Here is a 26132-nt window from a genome sequence, read left to right as displayed (position 1 = left end):
CGACTTTGATCTGCTTGGCAACTACCGGCCTATATCTAATCTCAGTTATCTTTCCAAGTTAGTTGAGCGTGCTGCATGCACATGACTTTCTGAACATCTTGATAAACATGACCTTCATGATCATCTTGATAAACATGACATTCATGATCATCTTGATAAACATGACGTTCATGATCATCTTGATAAACGCGACCTTCATGATCATCTTGATAAACGTGACATTCATGATCATCTTGATAAGCGTGACCTTCATTATCATATTGATAAACATGACCTTCATGATCATCTTGATAAACATGACCTTCATGATCATCTTGATAACATGACATTCATGATCATCTTCATAAACATGACATTCATGATCATCTTGATAAACATGACCTTCGTGATCATCTTGATAAACATGACATTCGTGATCATCTTGATAAACATGACCTTCATGATCATCTTGATAAACATGACATTCATGATCATCTTGATAAACATGACCTTCATGATCATCTTGATAAACGTGACCTTCATGATCATCTTGATAAACGTGACATTCATGATCATCTTGATAAACATGACCTTCACGATCTTGTTGATAAACATGACCTTCATGATCATCTTGATAAACGTGACATTCATGATCATCTTGATAAACATGACCTTCATGATCGTCTTGATAAACGTGACCTTCATGATCATCTTGATAAACGTGACCTCCATGATCATCTTGATAAACATGACCTTCATGATCGTCTTGATAAACATGACCTTCATGATCATCTTGATAAACGTGACGTTCATGATCATCTTGATAAACCAGACATTCATGATCATCTTGATAAACGTGACCTTCATGATCATCTCCAGTCCGCCTACCGTAGCCATCATAGCACCGAGCCTGCATTACTGAAAGTGATCAGTGACATTTGGCTTGGCATCGATAACAAGAATCTTGCAGTTTTGGTACTTCTTGACCTAAGCAGTGCATTTGACACCATCGATCACTGCAAACTTCTGGAACGTCTGAGGTTGGAATTTCTCATCGATGGAACAGCTTTAGAGTGGTTAAAATCGTACCTGTCCGATAGAAGTCAGTGTGTAATCATTGACAAGTTGTCATCTGACCCATCATATCTTACGTGTGGGGTTCCACAAGGATCCGCCTTAGGACCGGTTCTTTTCACCTTGTATATGAAGGAACTTGGAAGTGTCGTGGAAAGACATGAAGGGGACAGACATCACTATGTTGATGACTCTCAGGTCTACAGATCCATGGAGTCAAAGCCACTTCAGGCGCACAGGGCTTTGAATGAATTGAGCACTTGTTGTGAAGACATCAAGGCGTGGATGTATTACAACAAACTAAAACTGAATAATGACAAGACGGAATGCATTGTCCTAGGGCCACAGAAAAGGAGATCACAGTCTGGTCTTACATCTTTTTAGTTTGATAATGCACACATCCAAATTGCTGACAAGATCAAAGACCTTGGTGTGATTATCGACTCAGATGTGTCACTGGATGATCATGTTTCCCATCTAGTCCAGAGCTGCTTTGCTCAACTGCGTACTATTGGACATATCTGACCATACCTCACCACCGAATCTGCCACCACTCTTGTCCTGTCTCTAGTTATGAGCAGGACTGATAACTGCAACTCTCTTCTCGCTGGTGCCACTAAGATACAGATAAGGAAACTTAAGCGTATGCAGAATGCTGCTGCACGTGTAGTGACCCAGTCACGAAAATCTGACGACGCTCTGAAACTCCTACATTCTTAACACTGGCTGCCCATTCACTACAGGATTCAATTCAAGCTTCTGTGCCTCACTTTCCGCAGTCTGTCTGGATCTGCCCCTTCGTATCTGGCCCAGTCCCTCACACAGCACTGCCCATGTCCCTCACACAGCACCGCCCATGTCCCTTACACAGCACCGCCCATATCCCTCACACAGCACCGCGGCCCAGGCCCTCACACAGCACCGCCCATGTCCCTCACACAGCACCGCCCATGTCCCTCACACAGCACCGCCCATTTCCCTAACACAGCACCGCCCATGTCCCTCACACAGCACCGCCCATGTCCCTCACACAGCACCGCCCATGTCCCTCACACAGCACCGCGGCCCAGGCCCTCACACAGCACCGCCCATGTCCCTCACACAGCACCGCCCATGTCCCTCACACAGCACCGCCCATGTCCCTAACACAGCACCGCCCATGTCCCTCACACAGCACCGCCCATGTCCCTCACGCAGCACCGCCCATGTCCCTCACACAGCACCGCCCATGTCCCTCACGCAGCACCGCCCATGTCCCTCACACAGCACCGCCCATGTCGCTCTCTCCGTTCACAGGATACACGTTTCCTCGTTATCCTAACTGTGAGGACTTCTATGGTGAAAGGTCCTTTTTGTATGCAGCCTTTACAACCTGGAATCAACTGCCTCAATATCTACGTGACTCTACAGAACTTTCTAATTTCAAATCTTTACTAAAGACTCACTTCTTCAGATTAGCCTATGAGTGCAAAAATAAATTCATTGAATTGTGTTCCATGTATCTCTAATCTTCTATTCCCTCTCAGTGTCTGTTTTGTATATACTTGTATGTCTTGCGCTTTGAGCATGTTGTACATGGAAAACAGCGCATTACAAGCATGCTATTACTATGTTTTACAGATTAAAGATGAAAATGCAGCAGAGAAGGTTCGGGTGATCCTGGCACAGTCAGGCTGGTAAAGCTCATCATCAGCTCAGGACCCTTGCCCCCTCTACACGCAGCCCAGACAGCGAATGGGACTTCTCCCAGGAAACACTGCCTAGTCGAACCCACGAAGAACTTTGCGGAGAATGTGTAGACTCCCCAACACTGCAGCCTTCTGCATTACCCAGAGTGTCAGTAGGGCTGTACTCCCGGTGGAGAACCCGGACACTCTCCTGATCTGCGCCAAGACATCAGGAGGTACCAAACCAAGGGCACCGAGAACAATGGGGAGCCTGACGACAGTGTACTTGGGATGCAAGCGAGACATTTCAAAGGCGAGGTCCGCATACTTATCATGCTTTTCCTGAATCTTGCCAATCACGTTGCTGTCAAAAGGGACAGGGAGTTCAATGATCTAAATAAATTCATTGGCTTTATCAAAAAGGACAAGATCAGGTTTGTTAGCAGGAATTCTTCTGAGGCTGTATATGGGCCTATTCCACAGAAGTTTGAAAGCATCATTTTCCATGACTCCCTGGACATGTTCAAGGTCGTACCATGGATGGACCTCGGAGTCAAAACCACAACCAACGAGCCATGCCATCATGTCTTTTCAGATATGCTGTTTGTGCCAGGGAAGGGCATCCACTGACAAGGTGTTGGACAGTCTCTGTGAATTCATTGCAAAGTCGACATAATTATTATTATTATGTTTTACAGATTAAAGATGAAAAATGCAGCAGAGAGGGTTTGGGTGATCGTGGCACAGTCAGGCCGGTAATGCTCATCATCAGCTCAGGCCCTTGCCCCCTCTACACGCAGCCCAGACAGCGAATGGGAACGCTGCCTAGTGGAACCCCACCCAGTACTTTCCGAAAAATATGTAGACTCCCCAACACTGCAGCCTTCTGCATTACCCAGAGTGTCAGAAGGGTTGTGTTTCCGGTGGGGAACCCGGGCACTCTCCTGATCTGCGCCAAGAGATCAGGAGGTACCGAAACCAAGGGCACCGAGAACAATGAGGAGCCTGACGACAGTGTACTTGGGATACCAGCGAGATAAAGGCGAGGTCGGTCTGCATATTTATCACGGTTTACGTGGCCGTCCGAAGAAGTTGAATATTTCAAATTAAGATTATACATTGAGAGTACGTAATCTTTAACTTTCCGTTATTATCCAAATAAATCTACAATAATACTACTGAAAAAGGTCATAAACTAAACCGTGAATAGACGGTTATAGATCCATGTATAAATGTTCAGTATATTAAGAAATATGAAAGCGGATAGAGTAAGATTCGACGTTTAAAAAGGCTGTCTTGGCGAAGATCGGCTTGGTGGTTATCCGAGAAACAAGACACATCCAAGAAAATGCACGCGTGCGTACGTGCGTGTTTTAACTATAGATTTGTTTGTAAGTTATTTGTCTGAAGTGTTAAATGTTTTCGTATTACGTTAAGGCTTTGAACACTTAAATTCCACGCATCGGATTTCCGAAAACTGTGTACATTGTTTTATAACTAGAACACCATAAACGCAAAATATACAAATGGAAAATAACTTTTAAAAATAATGCTTTAAAAAATATCCCGCAACACATTGCTAACGGAACTATTTACACAGACACACACTGTCAACCAGCACGACGTGTACTCAGGAGTATTTGAGCAGGTTATACCATCCAAGGGTGTTTCTGTGTTCAAGTATACTGCGATGAGGATCTTTCTCTAGCATTCAGGGGAGGTGGGGTAGACTAGTGGTTTAAGCGGTGGCTAGTCACGCTGGAGACCCGGGTTCGATTCCCAACATGGGTATAATGTGTGAAGCCCATTCCTGATGTCCCCGTCGCGATATTGCTGGAATACTGCTAAAAGCGACGTGAAACTACCTCACTCACTCACTCCAACATTTTCTTCACAATTGGAGCAGATTTCTCTGCAAGTCTTTTTGGCTGTGAATGATAAGGACTGATACTTGTGAGTGTAAGTCCCAATTCTCTTGCAAACTCTTGAAACACCTTTGACGAAAACTGTAGACCATTGTCACTTCCGAGTTCCGTGAGTATTCCATGTCTTGTAAAAATGGACTTAATGTGGCTTGTAACTATTCTACTTAGAGTATTATGCAACATCACCACTTCCACGTAATGTGAATAGTAACCAGTCACTTTTAGTAGTCAGATCCATTCCATGTGAACAGGTCTGCAAAGGTCTTCTCCCACAATTTGGTACCAACACTTGATGGAATCACTGGTTCCTTTTGTTGAGCATTTCAACGTTCTAACAGGTAGCACATTGTGAAATGAAGTCCGCAGTCTGAGAGCTCATGCCTCGCCAAGACAGTAGATCCCTTGACACACCTCCTACCCATAGCCCAGCGGTCAGTAAACAATCTGGACCAGGCAAACCATTGATTGAAAGTTCAAGCAATCAGCCGAGTCTCTGAATCAGACCGCCCAATACACAGAGTGCTTGGTTTTCCGGAAACATTCCAAACCGGAACACAAGCATCGCATAGGCTTGTGGGTAAAATAGGTGATTTAGCACTGGTTTCTCAGCTTATCAGGGTAACACACATGCGCAGAACCTGTATTGACGAATGTAAACAAGCACGGAGGCATATCTGCATTAGCTTTGTGCGATACATACAACAAATTGCACTTCGGATGAAAATTTGGAACTGAAGAAATTTTACTCCGTTTCAGTGGATACCGAGGACAAACTAGCTTTGTGTTTTAATATCGCCATATCCAACACACGTTGCTTGACTGGAACCCAGTAAGAATTTGTAGGCGAACTTCCAACCGTCAAAGAGACGTCAGAATGTCATATCACACCCAGCTTGATGCCGTAACCTTGTATGTGTTGGTAGAGGAACCCAGGTAGCTGTGGGAGAAAAAACGTGCAACATCAGCCTCAAAAGCCCTCTCTGTGCGTGTGCGTTTGCGTGTGCGCGTGCGTTCTGTCGATATGATGGGCATTAACAGAGATACATGTTACAATATACCATGTTTTTCACTCTGTACCACAATCGACAATTATGATATTTATATATTAAACGTAAATCGACTTAGGCTGTTTTCGACATTGTCATCCCAGATTAACACCAACCCTGAAAAACACCTACCGTCCATACAGAACACCTATAGTCTATATAGAACACCTACCGTCTACACAGAACACCTACCGTCAATGTAGATCATCTACCGTCTATTTAAAACACATGACGTCTATAAAGAAACCTACCGTCTACACAGAACACCTACCGTCAATGTAGATCGCCTACCGTCTATTTAAAACACATGACGTCTATAAAGAAACCTACCGTCTACACAGAACACCTACCGTCAATGTAGATCGCCTACCGTCTATTTAAAACACATGTCTAAATAGAACACCTACCGTCAATGTAGATCATCTACCGTCTATTTAAAACACATGTCTAAATAGAACACCTACCGTCAATGTAGATCATCTACCGTCTATTTAAAACACATGTCTAAATAGAACACCTACCGTCAATGTAGATCATCTACCGTCTATTTAAAACACATGTCTAAATAGAACATCTACCGTCTATGTAGAACACATGTCTATATAGAACACTTACAGTCTAAATAGAACACCTGCCATACGGTCACATACCGTCTATGTAGAACACATACCATCTATACAGAACATCTAAGGTCTATATAGAACACCTACCGTCTATCTAGAACACCTACCGTCAATGTAGATCGCCTACCGTCTATTTAAAACACATGACGTCTATAAAGAAACCTACTGTCTATACAGAACACCTACCGTCAATGTAGATCACCTAACGTCTATTTAAAAGACATGTCTACATAGAATACCTACCGTCTATGTAGAACACATGTCGTCTATATAGAACACCTACAGTCTATATAGAACACCTGCCATCTATACAGAACACGTGCGGTCTACATGGAACACTTATCGTCTATACTGAACATCTACCGTCTATTTAGAATACATGTCGTCTATGTTGAACATCTACCGTGTAAGAGACGATTACAGTATCGACGTTTAAAAAGGCTGTTCTGGCGAAGATCGGCTATGTGGTTATCCGAGAAACAAGAGACATCCAAGAAAATAGATGCACGTGTGAATGCGTGCATGACATGTCGCATACGTAGAACACCTCCGTCTATGTAGAACACCTACCGTCCATTGCTGGCATGTGTCGTCCTCTATATATCCCTGTATATCCGTGTAAGTCTGATGTGGGCGGGTCTTATCATGGAGAGCTTCGCACAGCTTACAGAACAAATTCTCGATGTGATTGCTCCCGATCAGGCGATATTCTCGGTGCCAGTCAAAATAACTGTTATAAGCAGTGTCATTCTTGTCCAGATACCTGAGGTACTCTGCCAGCTCCTGGAGGGTGTTGAAGTCGCTGATGTCAATGAAGGAGTGCGGGGGCGCCACCTTGTTGTAGTCCCCGCCCCCAGCAACAATAGGGATCTGCCACTTAGCCAGTGAAGCACTAAACTTTTCAGTTATATAGTCACGGCAGTATGAATTTTCTAAAGCCATATAAAATTTGTAATGCTTTGTGTCAGCCATGTTATTTAATTCATAATCCCCACATTTCCCATACGTATCTACTTGGATGTGTTTCTGTAATTCTCTCACTACCATCTGTCGTCTTGCTTGGTCACCACAGTTACTGGCCACCCAGTAGACCCCTGCTGTTTTTGTGGCAGCAATGTCCTTTACTTTGGTCAGTTTCTGGGGCAGCTTCTCTATTTGGAAATACGGCAGCTGTATGTCGCTGTCCTCCCTGTACATTAGCGTCCAATTGAACACGTCCCCGTACGACCGGAAGTCTTTGGCAATGTTAGGAGGCGGTTCGATGTTATACAAAACCCACACTTGGTCTGTCCTACGATATTCTGGCATGGGGTATCCTATGAAAGAATTCAGTAAATCCATGGCATGAAACACTACAGCGTGACTGTGAGCTATGGTCGACTTGTCGCTGGTCAACACACAGTCGGACACTGGGCAGGATGAAAATGCGGACGAAAAGTCAGTTACCCAGGATGCATCACCAAACCATGGCGTCCAAAGCAGGACCTGTAATGTTCTGTTCAAGTTGGTTCTGGTTTTGGGGAATTTCTGCACAAATGTTCCTCGTTTCCGGGGAGCGTGTTTGAGAATTCTGGGTAACCACGTCTCTACTGGCGGCGTTAGTAGAGCCTGCAGCGACAGCAGTAGAGCGACGATGGCGACAAGGCCAAAGAGGCGGAAGTTCCGTTTCTGACGAGGACATCTCCAGGTTTCGCGAAACATTACTGCAAAGGGAAAGCGTTTCCTGAAAAGTTAAAACATAAGTTGGAACGAGGTTGTGTGGTTCTAAATTTCGCGCGTGAGATATATTTCCATAAACTTGGCCACAAAACACAATACAGTGAAACCTGTCAACACCGGCATATGTCTAAACCGGCATCCTGTCTAAACCGGCATTTTATTTCGGTCCCATGGGGTGTCGGTTTAGACAGGTTTCACTGTATCTTAGAGAATACACGATGACACAGCAACCGAATAATGTGTGACTGTTGGCCGAATGATACCTAATAATAATCACATTTACTGATAAGACTAGTTGGCGAAAAAGTTATAAAGATATGGACCAACCCAGATTCTTACGGTATGTATTTATTCTGACCGCAAATTTACCTGAGACTAATGCCTAGATATGGACTAACCCTGATTTAATGCTAACTAACCCTCCTAAGAAATGATACTAAGGTGTTTCTAATGATTAATAGCAAGTGTTATTCGTGCAAATTGTGGCAGTATGTAATAGCTATTGGAAGCTAGGTGTGGTGAAAACGGGGAAATGGAACAACAAACAGAGATAGTAGCACCAACAATCCGAGAAACAACACTGACTGCGGAACCTACACTCCAAGTATCTGCAGGACTATGGTACAACTACCGTGTTACCAACTGACGGGACTAAGTGAATGAACCACATGTAATCTGGCACAAGCTACGTAACTGATTATTTAGTTAAGACATATTAAGATGTAGTTAATTTTAAGTAATAAGATTTAAATAGCTTTGACATATCATTCACACTTACGTGCACGGTTGGTTTGCAGGCAATAAGAAACAACTATTCCTAGAGCTAATTAGTACTAAGAGTTGAGAGGGGGTGGGGGTTAATGTCGCGTTCAGGATTATTACACTTATTTAGCGACGTAATATCACAAGGACACTAAAGGGTAAAGTGTGATAGTAAAACTAACTGGCTGACTGACTTACTGAGTGGTTGGTTGGTTAACTAACTTGCTAACTAGTTAACTGACTGACTGGTTAACTAACTGACTAACTAACGAACTAGCTTACTGACTGCATGGCCAACTAACTGACTAGTAAACTAATTAACTGACTAGCTTGTTAACTAGCTGACTGACTAAGTAAAGAACTAGATAACTAACTGACTGGCTAACTAATTAACTGGCTGACTGGTTAACTAATTAACTGGCTGACTGGCTAACTAATTAACTGACTGACCGGTTAACTAACTGACTGACTAACTGACGAGCTAAGGAATACAAGGTAAGTACTAATTCGGAGCTCTCCTGTTGCAAATAAAGTTTACATATTACAAATTATGGACACACAAAGCCATTTTGAAAGTGGTCAAATGTAGCATATGTTGTATTTGGGATAACACGTTCTCAGTAAAGTACAGATTCTACGAGGTTTTTTTTTATTGGGTTGAGTCCCATCCGGGATTCGAACCCACACCCTCAAAGTCAGGCACCTAAGGGCCTATTCGATTATGCTAAACCGGTTTTGGTTTCGAGAAAACCATGCACTCGATTATGACCTAAAACTGGGCTCTGAAACTTCGAAACCATCTCCGAGGCAGGTTTCGCAGTTTCGGTTTCGCGTTCTCTCACAACAAACATGGCGGAAACGAAAGCGCCAGGTTCAGCTGATCTTAGTGGCTAAATAGAGAAGCAGTTCCTGTAACCAAAATAATGATAAAAATCAACTGAGAACTGGGAAAATATTATTTAAAACTCTAGTATATTGAACATGACTATTTTATGTAACTTGTATATGTATAATGACTTGTAACAGTATAATTACATATACGCAAATATTTACCTCCAAAAGCATCTCATCTCTCTATTGTTTGTTAATTCACTGATAAAATGACAAATATATTACCTTGGGCAATGCTGTCATTCAATTTGTTCAACATATACAGTAGCTGAGACATTTGCCTGGTATCCATTTTGAAACCGGATGGTGAAACCATCAACTCGTTTATAAAACTATAAAATAGTTTCACTTTGAAACCATGCAGCCGAAAACAGACACTCGTTTATAACAGGAGAAACCAGTTTCTGAAACCAAAACCAGTTTCACAATCCCAATCGAACGGGATGGCCTAAAAGTCGGGCCAAGAAAAGTCGGGCCGGGCCGGGCCACCGGGTAATACTAAAAATGGATTGCAGAATATTAAAACGAAACCTGCACATTTGGGTCGATACTTTTCCTGCCTTCTCAAATGCATAGTTTGATTGAAAATATATAGTTAATGGTGAAAAAAACAACAACAATGACTACATACCGAGATTCCTGTAGAAAAGACACCGTCTTGTTATGTGTTTTCCTTGATATGTCTATGAGGGAAGGTTGCTTACTTCTCTTAGCGTGTGACATCCTGGGGTCCTGGGCAGGAAGTGACAGTGTTTTGACTGCTTTTCTTTCCTTAATTAAGATATTGGGGTTCCCTAATTAACCTTTATTGTCTCATGCTGAATGAGCACAGGATGTTTATGTTAAAGAGACGTGGATGCCGGCGAGTGTCAATGGGCAAATATGACATGATTATGTATATTAAAAGAAATATTTGAAATCACAACATTTTGTTATATGTTATTAAGGATCAAACAAAGTATGCATTCACAAACACAAAAATTTTATGTGTTTTCATTGTAAAACAATACCAGTCCAAATCAGATAGCCAGCGCGTATGCATATGCTTATATTTACTAATACACATGAAACACAAAATGGTATTATATCTACCTAAATACCACTTCATAAAGTAAAGTAAAAGTGAAGCCCCTTTCTCTCTCCATTCCCAACAATTTAGGGGGAAAAAGTCCTCGGAAAACAAAATCCGCAATCAAAAGTGTTTAGTCTCTGTTCAGCCCGACTTGGCCCGTGGTGTCAAAACAACCTAAACCTCACACGTGTATCTTGAAATGTGTTTATGTCCATAGATTAGTAATATATGTACCTACATACCACTTTACAGAGTCTCAAAGCGTAGCATTTTAAGCAAAACGTTGCTGAAAGGGAAGCTCTCTTTTTCTACATATTCTCAACAAAGACACTGTACCACAAGCGTTCGGTCAGCCTTGGCTCGGGCTGTCAAAAACATCTTTCACCCAACAAATGTATCCTGATTTGTGTTTAATTCCATAGATTAGTATTATATCTACTTAAATATAAATGTGTGATGTTACAAAATGCCACATGTAAAGAAACCTGCTCCGTTAAAGTGAAGCCCTTTTCTCTCTCCATTCACAACATAGCCTCAAACAAAGTGTTTAGTCTCTGTTCAGCCCGACTTGGCCCGTGCTGTCAGAAACAGCTTCAACCTCACACATGTATACTGATTTCTGTCTATATCTCTAGAATAGAATTATCTACCTAAGAACGTCTTTATAAAGTCTCAAAGCGTAGTATTTGAAGCAAACACGTTGCTTAAAGTGAAGCCCTAATTTCTATACATTCTCAACAACCACATAGTATAACATGCTTTCTGTCCTGTTGGCCCGGGCTCTCAAAAACACCTTAAACCTCACACATATATCCTGATTTGTGTTTAATTCCATAGATTAGTATTATATCTACCTAATTATCACTGTGTGATGTTACAAAATGCCACATGTAAAGAAACCTGCTCCGTTAAAGTGAAGCCCTTTTCTCTCTCCATTCACAACATAGCCTCAAACAAAAGTGTTTAGTCTCTGTTCAGCCCGACTTGGCCCGTGCTGTCAAAAACAAACTAAACCTCACACATGTATCTTGAAAAGTGTCAATATCCATAGATTAGTGTTAGATCTACCTAAGTACGTCTTTATAGAGTCTCAAAGCGTAGTATTTGAAACAAACACGTTGCTTAAAGTGAAGCCCTAATTTCTATACATTCTCAACAACCACATAGTATAACATGCTTTCGGTCCGGCTTGGCCCGGGCTCTCAAAAACACCTTAAACCTCACACATGTATCCTGATTTGTGATTAATTCCATAGATTAGTATTATATCTACTTAAATATCAATGTGTGATGTTACAAAATGCCACGTGTACAGACAACTCGTTCGGTAAAGTGAAGCCCTTTTCTCTCCCCAAACACAACATAGCCTCAATCAAAAGTGTTAGTCGCTGTTCAGCCCGACTTGGTCCGGGCTGTCAGAAACCGCTTCAACCTCACACATGTATACTGATTTCTGTCTATATCTATAGAATAGAGTTATATCTACCTAAGTACGTCTTTACAGAGTCTCAAAGCGTAGTATTTGAAGCAAACACGTTGCTTAAAGTGAAGCCCTATTTTCTATACATTCTCAACAACCACAGAGTATCACAGTCTTGCTTTCGGTCCGGCTTGGCCCGGACTCTCAAAAACACCTTAAACCTCACACATGTATCCTGATTTGTGATTAATTCCATAGATTAGTATTATATCTACTTAAATATCAATGTGTGATGTTACAAAATGCCACATGTAAAGATAACTGGTTCGGTAAAGTGAAGCCCTTTTCTCCCCCCAAACACAACATAGCCTCAATCAAAAGTGTTAAGTCGCTGTTCGGCCCGACTTGGCCCGTGTTGTCAAAAACACCTTTAACCTCACACATGTATCCTGATGTCTGTCTATATTTCTAGAATAGAGTTATATCTACCTAAGTACGTCTTTATAAAGTCTCAAAGCGTAGTATTTGAAGCAAACATGTTGCTTAAAGTGAAGCCCTAATTTCTATACATTCTCAACAACCACATAGTATAACATGCTTTCGGTCCGGCTTGGCTCGGGCTCTCAAAAACAACCTTAAACCTCACACATGTATCCTGATTTGTGATTAATTCCATAGATTAGTATTATATCTACCTATTTATCATTGTGTGATGTTACAAAATGCCACATGTAAAGAAACCTGCTCCGTTAAAGTGAAGCCCTTTTCTCTCCCCAAACACAACATAGCCTCAATCAAAAGTGTTAGTCGCTGTTCGGCCCGACTTGGTCAGGGCTGTCAGAAACCGCTTCAACCTCACACATGTATACTGATTTCTGTCTATATCTATAGAATAGAGTTATATCTACCTAAGTACGTCTTTATAGAGTCTCAAAGCGTAGTATTTGAAGCAAACACGTTGCTTAAAGTGAAGCCCTATTTTCTATACATTCTCAACAACCACATAGTATCACAGTCATGCTTTCGGTCCGGCTTGGCCCGGACTCTCATAAACAACCTTAAACCTCACACATGTATCCTGATTTGTGATTAATTCCATAGATTAGTATTATATCTACTTAAATATCAATGTGTGATGTTACAAAATGCCACGTGTACAGATAACTCGTTCGGTAAAGTGAAGCCCTTTTCTCTCCCCAAACACAACATAGCCTCAATCAAAAGTGTTAGTCGCTGTTCGGCCCGACTTGGTCCGGGCTGTCAGAAACCGCTTCAACCTCACACATGTATACTGATTTCTGTCTATATCTATAGAATAGAGTTATATCTACCTAAGTACGTCTTTATAGAGTCTCAAAGCGTAGTATTTGAAGCAAACACGTTGCTTAAAGTGAAGCCCTATTTTCTATACATTCTCAACAACCACATAGTATCACAGTCATGCTTTCGGTCCGGCTTGGCCCGGACTCTCATAAACAACCTTAACCCCACACATATGACCTGATTTGTGTTTAATTCCATAGATTAGTATTATATCTACTTAAATATCAATGTGTGATGTTACAAAATGCCACATGTAAAGATAACTCGTTCGGTAAAGTGAAGCCCTTTTCTCCCCCCAAACACAACATAGCCTCAATCAAAAGTGTTAAGTCGCTGTTCGGCCCGACTTGGCCCGTGTTGTCAAAAACACCTTTAACCTCACACATGTATCCTGATGTCTGTCTATATTTCTAGAATAGAGTTATATCTACCTAAGTACGTCTTTATAGAGTCTCAAAGCGTAGTATCTGAAACAAACACGTTGCTAAAAGTGAAGCCCTAATTTCTATACATTCTCAACAACCACATAGTATAACATGCTTTCGGTCCGGCTTGGCCCGGACTCTCAAAAACACCTTAAACCTCACACATGTATCCTGATTTGTGATTAATTCCATAGATTAGTATTATATCTACTTAAATATCAATGTGTGATGTTACAAAATGCCACGTGTACAGATAACTCGTTCGGTAAAGTGAAGCCCTTTTCTCTCCCCAAACACAACATAGCCTCAATCAAAAGTGTTAGTCGCTGTTCAGCCCGACTTGGTCCGGGCTGTCAGAAACCGCTTCAACCTCACACATGTATACTGATGTCTGTCTATATCTATAGAATAGAGTTATATCTACCTAAGTACGTCTTTATAGAGTCTCAAAGCGTAGTATTTGAAGCAAACACGTTGCTTAAAGTGAAGCCCTATTTTCTATACATTCTCAACAACCACAGAGTATCACAGTCATGCTTTCGGTCCGGCTTGGCCCGGACTCTCAAAAACACCTTAAACCTCACACATGTATCCTGATTTGTGTTTAATTCCATAGATTAGTATTATATCTACTTAAATATCAATGCGTGATGTTACAAAATGCCACATGTAAAGATAACTGGTTCGGTAAAGTGAAGCCCTTTTCTCCCCCCAAACACAACATAGCCTCAATCAAAAGTGTTAAGTCGCTGTTCGGCCCGACTTGGTCCGGGCTGTCAGAAACCGCTTCAACCTCACACATGTATACTGATTTCTGTCTATATCTATAGAATAGAGTTATATCTACCTAAGTACGTCTTTATAAAGTCTCAAAGCGTAGTATTTGAAGCAAACATGTTGCTTAAAGTGAAGCCCTAATTTCTATACATTCTCAACAACCACATAGTATAACATGCTTTCGGTCCGGCTTGGCTCGGGCTCTCAAAAACAACCTTAAACCTCACACATGTATCCTGATTTGTGTTTAATTCCATAGATTAGTATTATATCTACCTATTTATCATTGTGTGATGTTACAAAATGCCACATGTAAAGAAACCTGCTCCGTTAAAGTGAAGCCCTTTTCTCTCACCATTCACAACATAGCCTCAATCAAAAGTGTTTAGTCGTTGTTCAGCCCGACTTGGCCCGTGTTGCCAAAAGCACCTTTAACCTCACACTTGTATCCTGATTTCTGTCTATATCTCTAGAATAGAGTTATATCTACCTAAGTACGTCTTTATAAAGTCTCAAAGCGTAGTATTTGAAGCAAACACGTTGCTTAAAGTGAAGCCCTAATTTCTATACATTCTCAACAACCACATAGTATAACATGTTTTCGGTCCGGCTTGGCCCGGGCTCTCAAAAACAACCCTAACCCCACTCATATGTCCTGATTTGTGTTTAATTCCATAGATTAGTATTATATCTACCTCAATATCACTGTTTGATGTTACAAAATGCCACATGTAAAGATAACTGGTTCGGTAAAGTGACGCTCTTTTCTCTCCCCAAACACAACATAGCCTCAATCAAAAGTGTTTAGTCGTTGTTCAGCCCGACTTGGCCCGTGTTGTCAAAAACACCTTTAACCTCACACATGTATCCTGATGTCTGTCTATATTTCTAGAATAGAGTTATATCTACCTAAGTACGTCTTTATAAAGTCTCAAAGCGTAGTATTTGAAGCAAACACGTTGCTTAAAGTGAAGCCCTAATTTCTATACATTCTCAACAACCACATAGTATAACATGCTTTCGGTCCGGCTTGGCCCGGGCTCTCAAAAACAACCCTGACCCCACTCATATGTCCTGATTTGTGTTTAATTCCCTAGATTAGTACTATATCTACCTCAATATCACTGTTTGATGTTACAAAATGCCACATGTAAAGATAACTGGTTCGGTAAAGTGACGCTCTTTTCTCTCCCCAAACACAACATAGCCTCAATCAAAAGTGTTTAGTCGGTGTTCAGCCCGACTTGGCCCGTGTTGTCAAAAACACCTTTAACCTCACACTTGTATACTGATTTCTGTCTATATCTCTAGAATAGAGTTATATCTACCTAAGTACGTCTTTATAAAGTCTCAAAGCGTAGTATTTGAAGCAAACACGTTGCTTAAATTGAAGCCCTAATTTCTATACATTCTCAACAACCACATAGTATAACATGCTTTCGGTCTGGCTTGGCCCGGACTCTCAAAAACAACCTTAACCCCACACATACGTCCTGGTTTGTGTTTAATTCCATAGATTAGTATTATATCTACCTAAATACGTCTTTATTGAGGCTCAAAGCTTTGTACATGTATTTGAATCTAACACGTTGCTTAAAGTGAAGCCCAGTGTTCAATCTGGCTCTGTGCGGGCTAATGAAATTAATACACCTGTTAATTACACCTGTATCCAGCTTGCTTAATTGCCCCTTGACTAATTGCAATCAGCTAGGTGTTGTGATTCAATTAACATACTCCATTGTTGACCTTAATTACCGTTCAGGGGCCTTCAGTGTTATTTATTATTACTCCACCGTTTCTTCATAACGTTTATCACAGAGGGGCATGTAATCACTGACTAAATTAGTAATGCTAAAAATGAGACATTTGTTCTGTTATATATAAAGGCTGTGGAAGCATAAATAATTTTATATATATATATATATATATATATATATATATATATATATATATATATATATATATATATATATATATAATTATTTATGCTTCCACTCGTGTTATGTTCCAGAGTATAAACATTAATGAATACTAGTTCCTATACAGATGGCGGGCTGAAGCTATTCGTGATATGATTTACACATATACTTAACTAAATAAATATCAGAAGATATTATATCCAATTATATGACATGAAATGCTTGAAAGAGGTGGGGTTTTTTAGTGGTTTCAGAATACAGGATGTTCTCCGTACAGTTTCCACAGCATAAACATCAATTCATAATAGTACAGATATAGATAGCCGGCTGAAGCTATTCATGACATGATTTGAACATATCAGTAATTTAATAAATATCAGAAGGTATCAGCTAAAATGACTTGCCGTATGAGATGTTATGGTTATATAATTTGAACATACGAAAGTATGAAAACACATCCACGGCAATGACACTGTCTTGCCCAGCTCAAGCTCGGGAGAACATTGTTTTCACCGTGAGAGCTTTGCCAAAGGTTACTCTGAGATGCCGTTTCCTGATGTTGTAAACTTTAAAGCGTTTCAGATAATCCTGTTTTCCTGAACACGCATACAGACAATAGAAGTATTAGAGAGAGCAGTGGGAGAAGTATGTTTTCATTAAATCCACAGTGTCTCGCCTAGATTTCTCCAAATGCATCCATATAAAACTGGCCAAGCTGGGCAGTAGCAGCCGATATTCAAATCATCTGATCTGAAAATGTCTGCATTACTTGTTGGCGACTCGTTACTGAAGTATGTTGGACGTTACGCAGAAAGAAAGGATCGTGACAAGGTCACTGTCCGGAGCCAAGGTGGCTGACATTCCCGATCTCTTGTGGGACATGGAGAACTTTAAGGTAATAAACAGTTCAAGAATGTCGAATTGTGCACAGAATGTGAAGTGATATGTAGGTAGATATAATACTAATCGATGGATATGAGCACATTTCAAGATACATGTGTGAGGTTTTAAGTTGTTTTTTGACAGCAGGGGCCAAGTCGGGCTGAACAGAGACTAAACACTTTTGATTGAGACTATGTTGAGAATGGAGAGAGAAAAGGGCTAACTTTAACGAACCACTTATCTTTACATGTGGCATTTGATAATATTACAAAGTGATATTTAGGTAGATATAATACCAATCTATGGATTTAAACACAATTCAAGATACATGTGTGAGGTATAAGGTGCGTTTGAGCGCCCGGGCCAAGCCGGACCGAAAGTTTGTGATACTGTGTCTTTGTTGAGAATGTATAGAAAATAGGGCTTCACTTTGAGCAAGGTGTTTGCTTCAAATACTACGCTTTGAGCCTCTATGAAGTGATATTTAGGTAGATATAACACTAATCTATGGATTTAAACCCAAATCAGGATATATGTGTGTGGTTTTAAGGTGTTTTTGACAGCACGGGCCAAGCCGAGCTGAACAGCGACTAAACACTTTTGATTGAGGTTATGTTGTGTTTGGGGAGAGACAAGGGCTTCACTTTAACGGAGCAGTTTTCTTTACATGTGGCATTTTATAACATTACAAAGCGATATTCAGGTAGATATAATACCAGCCTATGGATTTAAACACACATCAGGATACATGTGTGAGGTTTAAGTAGTTTTTGACAGCGCGGGCCAAGCCGGTCTGAACAGAGACTAAACACTTTTGATTGAGACTATATTGTGAATGGAGAGAGAAAAGGGCTAACTTAAACGAACCACTTATCTTTACATGTGGCATTTTGTAACATCACACATCGTTATTTAGGTAGATATAATACCAATCTATGGATTTAAACACAAATCAGAATACTTTTGTGGGGTTTAAGTTGTTTTTGAGAGACCGGGCCAAGGCGTACAGAACGCTTGTGATACTGTTTGTTGAGAATATGTAGAAAAGATAGCTTCACTTTGAAGAAGGTGTTTGCCTCAAATACTACGCTTTGAGACTGTGTGAAGTGATATGTAGGTAGATATAATACAAAATCTATGGATATAAACCCATTTAAAGATACATGTGTGAGGTTTTAATGTGTTTTTGAAAGCACGGGCCAAGCCGGGCTGAAAAGAGACTAAACACTTTTGATTGAGACTATGTTGTAAATGGAGAGAGAAAAGGGCTTCACTTTAACGAACCAGTTATCTTTACATGTGGCATTTGATAACATTACAAAGTGATGTTTAGGTAGATATAATACCAATCTATGGATTTAATCCCATTTCAAGATACATCTGTGGGGTATAAGGTGCGTTTGAGCGCCCGGGCCAAGCCGGACCGAAAGCTTGTGATACTGTGTCTTTGTTGAGAATGTATAGAAAATAGGGCTTCACTTTGAGCAAGGTGTTTGCTTCAAATACTACGCTTTGAGCCTCTATGAAGTGATATTTAGGTAGATATAACACTAATCTATGGATTTAAACCCAAATCAGGATATATGTGTGTGGTTTTAAGGTGTTTTTGACAGCACGGGCCAAGCCGAGCTGAACAGCGACTAAACACTTTTGATTGAGGTTATGTTGTGTTTGGGGAGAGACAAGGGCTTCACTTTAACGGAGCAGTTTTCTTTACATGTGGCATTTTATAACATTACAAAGCGATATTCAGGTAGATATAATACCAGCCTATGGATTTAAACACACATCAGGATACATGTGTGAGGTTTAAGTAGTTTTTGACAGCGCGGGCCAAGCCGGTCTGAACAGAGACTAAACACTTTTGATTGAGACTATATTGTGAATGGAGAGAGAAAAGGGCTAACTTAAACGAACCACTTATCTTTACATGTGGCATTTTGTAACATCACACATCGTTATTTAGGTAGATATAATACCAATCTATGGATTTAAACACAAATCAGAATACTTTTGTGGGGTTTAAGTTGTTTTTGAGAGACCGGGCCAAGGCGTACAGAACGCTTGTGATACTGTTTGTTGAGAATATGTAGAAAAGATAGCTTCACTTTGAGGAAGGTGTTTGCCTCAAATACTACGCTTTGAGCCTCTATGAAGTGATATTTAGGTAGATATAACACTAATCTATGGATTTAAACCCAAATCAGGATATATGTGTGTGGTTTTAAGGTGTTTTTGACAGCACGGGCCAAGCCGAGCTGAACAGCGACTAAACACTTTTGATTGAGGTTATGTTGTGTTTGGGGAGAGACAAGGGCTTCACTTTAACGGAGCAGTTTTCTTTACATGTGGCATTTTATAACATTACAAAGCGATATTCAGGTAGATATAATACCAGCCTATGGATTTAAACACACATCAGGATACATGTGTGAGGTTTAAGTAGTTTTTGACAGCGCGGGCCAAGCCGGTCTGAACAGAGACTAAACACTTTTGATTGAGACTATATTGTGAATGGAGAGAGAAAAGGGCTAACTTAAACGAACCACTTATCTTTACATGTGGCATTTTGTAACATCACACATCGTTATTTAGGTAGATATAATACCAATCTATGGATTTAAACACAAATCAGAATACTTTTGTGGGGTTTAAGTTGTTTTTGAGAGACCGGGCCAAGGCGTACAGAACGCTTGTGATACTGTTTGTTGAGAATATGTAGAAAAGATAGCTTCACTTTGAGGAAGGTGTTTGCCTCAAATACTACGCTTTGAGACTGTGTGAAGTGATATGTAGGTAGATATAATACAAAATCTATGGATATAAACCCATTTAAAGATACATGTGTGAGGTTTTAATGTGTTTTTGAAAGCACGGGCCAAGCCGGGCTGAAAAGAGACTAAACACTTTTGATTGAGACTATGTTGTAAATGGAGAGAGAAAAGGGCTTCACTTTAACGAACCAGTTATCTTTACATGTGGCATTTGATAACATTACAAAGTGATGTTTAGGTAGATATAATACCAATCTATGGATTTAATCCCATTTCAAGATACATCTGTGGGGTATAAGGTGCGTTTGAGCGCCCGGGCCAAGCCGGACCGAAAGCTTGTGATACTGTGTCTTTGTTGAGAATGTATAGAAAATAGGGCTTCACTTTGAGCAAGGTGTTTGCTTCAAATACTACGCTTTTAGCCTCTATGAAGTGATATTTAGGTAGATATAACACTAATCTGTGGATTTAAACCCAAATCAGGATATATGTGTGTGGTTTTAAGGTGTTTTTGACAGCACGGGCGAAGTCGGGCTGAACAGAGACTAAACACTTTTGATTGAGACTATATTGTGAATGGAGAGAGAAAAGGGCTAACTTTAACGAACCAGTTATCTTTACATGTGGCATTTTGTAACATCACACATTGATATTTAGGTAGATATAATACTATTCTAGGGATATAAACACAAATCAGAATACATATGTGGGGTTTAAGTTGTTTTTGAGAGACCGGGCCAAGGCGTACAGAACGCTTGTGATACTGTTTGTTGAGAATATGTAGAAAAGATAGCTTCACTTTGATCAAGGTGTTTGTTTCAAATACTACGCTTTGAGACTCAGTGAAGAGATATTTAGGTAGATATAATACCAATCTATGGATCTAAACACAATTCAAGATACATGTGTGAGGTATAAGGTGCGTTCGAGCGCCCGGGCCAAGGCGGACCGAAAGCTTGTGATACTGTGTCTTTGTTGAGAATGTATAGAAAATAGGGCTTCACTTTGAGCAAGGTGTTTGCTTCAAATACTACGCTTTTAGCCTCTATGAAGTGATATGTAGGTAGATATAACACTAATCTATGGCTTTAAACACAATTCAAGATACATGTGTGAGGTATAAGGTGCGTTCGAGCGCCCGGGCCAAGGCGGACCGAAAGCTTGTGATACTGTGTCTTTGTTGAGAATGTATAGAAAATAGGGCTTCACTTTGAGCAAGTTGTTTGCTTCAAATACTACGCTTTTAGCCTCTATGAAGTGATATGTAGGTAGATATAACACTAATCTATGGCTTTAAACACATTTCAAGATACATGTGTGAGGTTTAAGGTGTTTTTGACAGCACGGGCCAAGTCGGGCTGAACAGAGACTAAACACTTTTGATTGAGGCTATGTTATGAATGGAGAGAGAAAAGGGCTAACTTTAACGAACCAGTTATCTTTACATGTGGCATTTTGTAACATCACACATTGATAGTTAGGTAGATATAATACTAATCTATGGATTTAAATACATTTCAAGATACATATGTGGGGTTTAAGTTGTTTTTGAGAGCCCGGGCCACGGCAGACCGAATGATTGTGATACAGTGTCTTTGCTGAGAGTATATAGAAAAGATAGCTTCACTTTGACCAACGCTTTTGCTTCAAATACTACACTTTGAGACTGTGTGAAGTGATATGTTGGTAGATATAATACTAATCTATGGATATAACCACATTTCAAGATACAATGTGTGATGTTTTGTTTGTTTTTGACAGCACGGGCCAAGTCGGGCTGAACAGAGACTAAACAGTTTTGATTGAGGCTATGTTGAGAATGGAGAGAGAAAGCTTCACTTCAACCAGCCAGTTATCTTTACATGTGGCATTTTGTAACATCACACATTGATATTTAGGTAGATATAATACTAACATATGGATTTAAACACATTTCAAGATACATGTGTGGGGTTTAAGTTGTTTTGAGAGCCCGGGCCAAAGCGGACCGAATGCTTGTGATACTGTGTCTTTGTTGAGAATATATAGAAAGATAGCTTCACTTTCAGCAACGTTTCTGCTTCAAATACTGCGCTTTGTGCCTATGTGAAGTGATATGTAGGTAGATATAATACAAATCTATGGATATAAATACATTTCAAGATACATGTGTGAGATTGAAGTTGTTTTTGACAGCACGGGCCAAGTCGGGCTGAACAGAGACTGAACACTTTTGATTGTTGAAAATGGAGAGAAAAATGGCTTCACTTTAACGTGCCTGTTTTCTTTACATGTGGCATTTGATAACATCACACATTGATAGTTAGGCAGATATAATACTAATCTATGGATATAAATACATTTCAAGATACATGTGTGAGGTTTAAGGTGTTTTTGACAGCACGGGCCAAGTCGGGCTGAACAGAGACTAAACACTTTTGATTGAGGCTATGTTGAGAATGGAGAGAGAAAAGGGCTTCACTTTAACCAACCAGTTATCTTTACATGTGGCATTTTGTAACATCACACATTGATAGTTAGGTAGATATAATACTAATCTATGGATATAAATACATTTCAAGATACATGTGTGAGGTTTAAGGTGTTTTTGACAGCACGGGCCAAGTCGGGCTGAACAGAGACTAAACACTTTTGATTGAGGCTATGTTGAAAAATGAGAGACAAGGGATTCACTTTAACGGAGCCGTTTTCTTTACATGTTGCATTTTATAATATTACAAAGCGATATTTAGTAGATATAATGCCATTCTATGGATTTAAACACAATTCAAGATACGTGTGTTACGTTTAAGTTGCTTTTGACGGCTCGAGTCAAGCCGGACCGAACAATTGTGGCCGAGATAATGTTGAGAGTGTGGGGGAGAGATCGTATCATATAAAGGTGGGCATGCTTTAAATACGATGAATAATGAATTTATGGGGTAGTATGTGATTGGATATAGATGTAATAAACCGATGGAAATGTGTATCGGAATTGACTAAAGTATTTATACGTTTTAAATCCTGTTTCGTTTAAAGATTCGACTTTTAGACGTAACCTCGGTCAGCCAGTTCACAGGCTTCTCGTCTTCCTGAGTTTTAGCCGATTTACTCGTAATAAAGTTATTATGGTACGCGTTTATGGCTTCTGATTGATCATTATTACCATGCGTGTATGTTGCATTAATTAATTGCAGGCATGGTGATCGTTAATGGGTTTATTAGCCAATTATATATTTGGCCCGCCTTGGCCCGGCCCGGCCCGACTTTTAGGCCATCCCCACTCAGCCAGCGCGGCTTCCACTGACTTATGTTACATGCTATACATTATCAGATATCACATACTAGAAGTTAATCAAAATGGCCAACACTGTCATGACAGTGTCAAAACGGTTCATGTCGTCACATGAATATAAGTGTCAATAGCCGCTTACATGTATTGACTTAAGCTACCTCGCTCTGGGGCTCCAATATAATAGCGGAGTTAGTGTATTCTGAAAGAATACAAACGGCTGTGGGTTGTGAGGCCGAACTATTATTTTGGGTCGATTGTGAAACAGCCGGGTTGGTTATACCCAAGCTGATCAGTTGTGACTCGTCTGCACAATTGCATATCTCAAATGTTCATAAAATTACCATGGCTAAATATCTCCTTCCTTCAGAAGTAATACACAAGTCACCCTAGAATCTTTACATAGGAGCTGACCCGTGTCCAGTTTGGCCTATCAGTAAAACAATAGAAATGACTGAGAGCTGGGGCAAGGAGTGTTGTAAGCCTGCAGTGTGACAATTAGTGGATGGTAGACTGAAAGTAAAGCTTAATATACAGAACTATGGAATAAAATAACGTATAAAACATACCTAAGTTTCTGTCATTCCACCATATAAAACACATCTAAGATTCTTACAGATGATCTTTGTTAAATATAGTAATTAATCAAATGGAAACAATGCTATATACCTTAATATAATCTACGTAATAATCTGTCTAATCTTGATTATGAAGCTTTGAACATATATATAAATATTTGATATTTGCCTTAAATGCAACTATCATAAGTGGCAACCTACACAAGTACATTAACATCAGACAGTTACCGTGTTCGAGGAGTGTGTCATCAGTATCCACTTGACAATATGTCGTCCATCTTCAGCAGAGACGCGTGTTCCATGTCACGCTTTGTTGTACAATGTGCACAACGTTTCGGGATATCATATCTCTTGACATGTAAACATTGTCCGATGTCCATACAGTTAGTAGCTCATATGCGTCCCCGGCAATCGTCTCACAGCAATAACTGACGCCAAAGCGACAGTGTCCGACGGCCGGGTTGAAACTGAAAACCTAGTCTGTCTCACAGTCCCTGAACCACATTAATTTCCCTACTGCCTAGCCCTCTCTGCAGTGCTAAAGCCCTAGATAAAGCAAGTCTAGATTTCCTCAGGTTCAGGGGAATCTCTGGTCTCCCTAGGGCTCCTTTTCAATATAAATGGACTTGTTTGTTACTATCAAAATTATATATATTCAGAGACTAAGCCTTAGTCTACTGAAAACCATTCGTGACCAAATCGTGCCCCGTGACCGGTGATCTATATATAGGATTGTCGACTCTGGTGTGGAAGGGGAGGGTTTTGGTTGGTTGGAGCGATATTATACCCTATTGTAAAATGCACACTATCACTATTACCTGATAGAGACGACTCTTGAAGATGTGTGTCAGCGTTTCCTCACCATGGCGACACATGAAAGAGGAGTTTGTTATGCAATCACAGTTCTATTGGTTCAATAACACGGTCGCTGGTTGGGAGGGTAGTACGGCGTGACGCTGAGGGTAGCTGTGAGACGATCACATGAATTAACTTTTTACAACAAGTTACTGACTGTCGGCACGTACACAGTCAACATTAGACTAACAACTTGTCTCTGAAATGAACATATTTTACATAAAAATAGCTGATAGTAAAAAAAAAATATATAATGAAAAGGAACCCTGAGACTTGGAAATCTAGACTTGCCACATTTTCTAGACTTGCGTGGGCTTTCTTGGATATATTTGCTTCAGGGTCTGTGTGACAGGTCTACTCCCATTTGTGAGAACTCCCAATTGTGAGACTCCCAGTTATGAGACAGTGGAGTAGGTAATTAACAAAGAAAAGACACCTTACTCCCCTGGCTGATAGAATGGATTAACCCTAGCTAATTACTGATTTGCTATGTAACTGAATCTTTTGGAGGTAACTTAATGAAACTTTATATGATAAATTGATTAACATACTCCAGTAAATGTCCTTAAAAATTAAACACTTTGATAATGATAATAAAATATGTTTAAACCAAAATGACTTTCAAACTTCATAATAGTCAATAAAAATGTGTTTTCATAATTACATATTCTTCTGAATAAGTAAAATATTCAATGAACTATTTCTTCTTTGTAAATAAAATCTTTGATAATCTATTTCATTAATCAACTCATCAATGAACTATGCCTCCTGTGGGTAGTCTTCAACAACTGGGCTGATCTCACAAATGGGAGGACACCGTGTGACAGCCTAAGTCAACATGGCCACCCAGTCGTCAGGCCTCAATGAACGCGCTACCTTGGTGTGATGAGTGTGTTCAATAGGGACCGTCCACCAAGCTGCAGCGTATTGAAACAACTATTCATGGCCCCTTACGCTTTGGATTAAGTCAGCTACTTCATGTCAATAAACGACGAATATACGAGACAAGGAGTTATTTTTTTAAGAATCATTGGGCTATTGAGTGGATCTATACGAAATTTTGGAATATATGGAATCTACTATTTCACAGCTATACGGACAGATATGCTTATATATCATACAAAGGAGAAAGATCTGATGAGTTCCCCAT

The 26132-nt window shown here is 40.2% G+C and overlaps 1 protein-coding gene across 1 annotated transcript; it reads right to left on the bottom strand.

The window, feature by feature from the left end:
* Window positions 1–4195: 4195 nt before the first annotated feature.
* Window positions 4196–24976, bottom strand: LOC124290121 (alpha-(1,3)-fucosyltransferase C-like). The gene is made up of 4 exons (XM_046726815.1): window positions 24813–24976; window positions 24356–24602; window positions 6885–8017; window positions 4196–5582 (listed from the first exon to the last, which is right to left on the bottom strand). The coding sequence occupies exons 3-4, from the start codon at window positions 8013–8015 to the stop codon at window positions 5523–5525; spliced, it is 1191 nt and encodes a 396-aa protein (XP_046582771.1). The 5' UTR covers window positions 8016–8017; window positions 24356–24602; window positions 24813–24976; the 3' UTR covers window positions 4196–5522.
* Window positions 24977–26132: the final 1156 nt, after the last annotated feature.

Source organism: Haliotis rubra, unplaced genomic scaffold (assembly GCF_003918875.1).
Source record: "Haliotis rubra isolate DU_JTF1 unplaced genomic scaffold, ASM391887v1 Scf458, whole genome shotgun sequence".
NCBI lineage: Eukaryota > Metazoa > Mollusca > Gastropoda > Lepetellida > Haliotidae > Haliotis > Haliotis rubra.
Note: the sequence above shows the minus strand (reverse complement) of the source record. Positions and strands in the feature narration are given on the sequence as shown.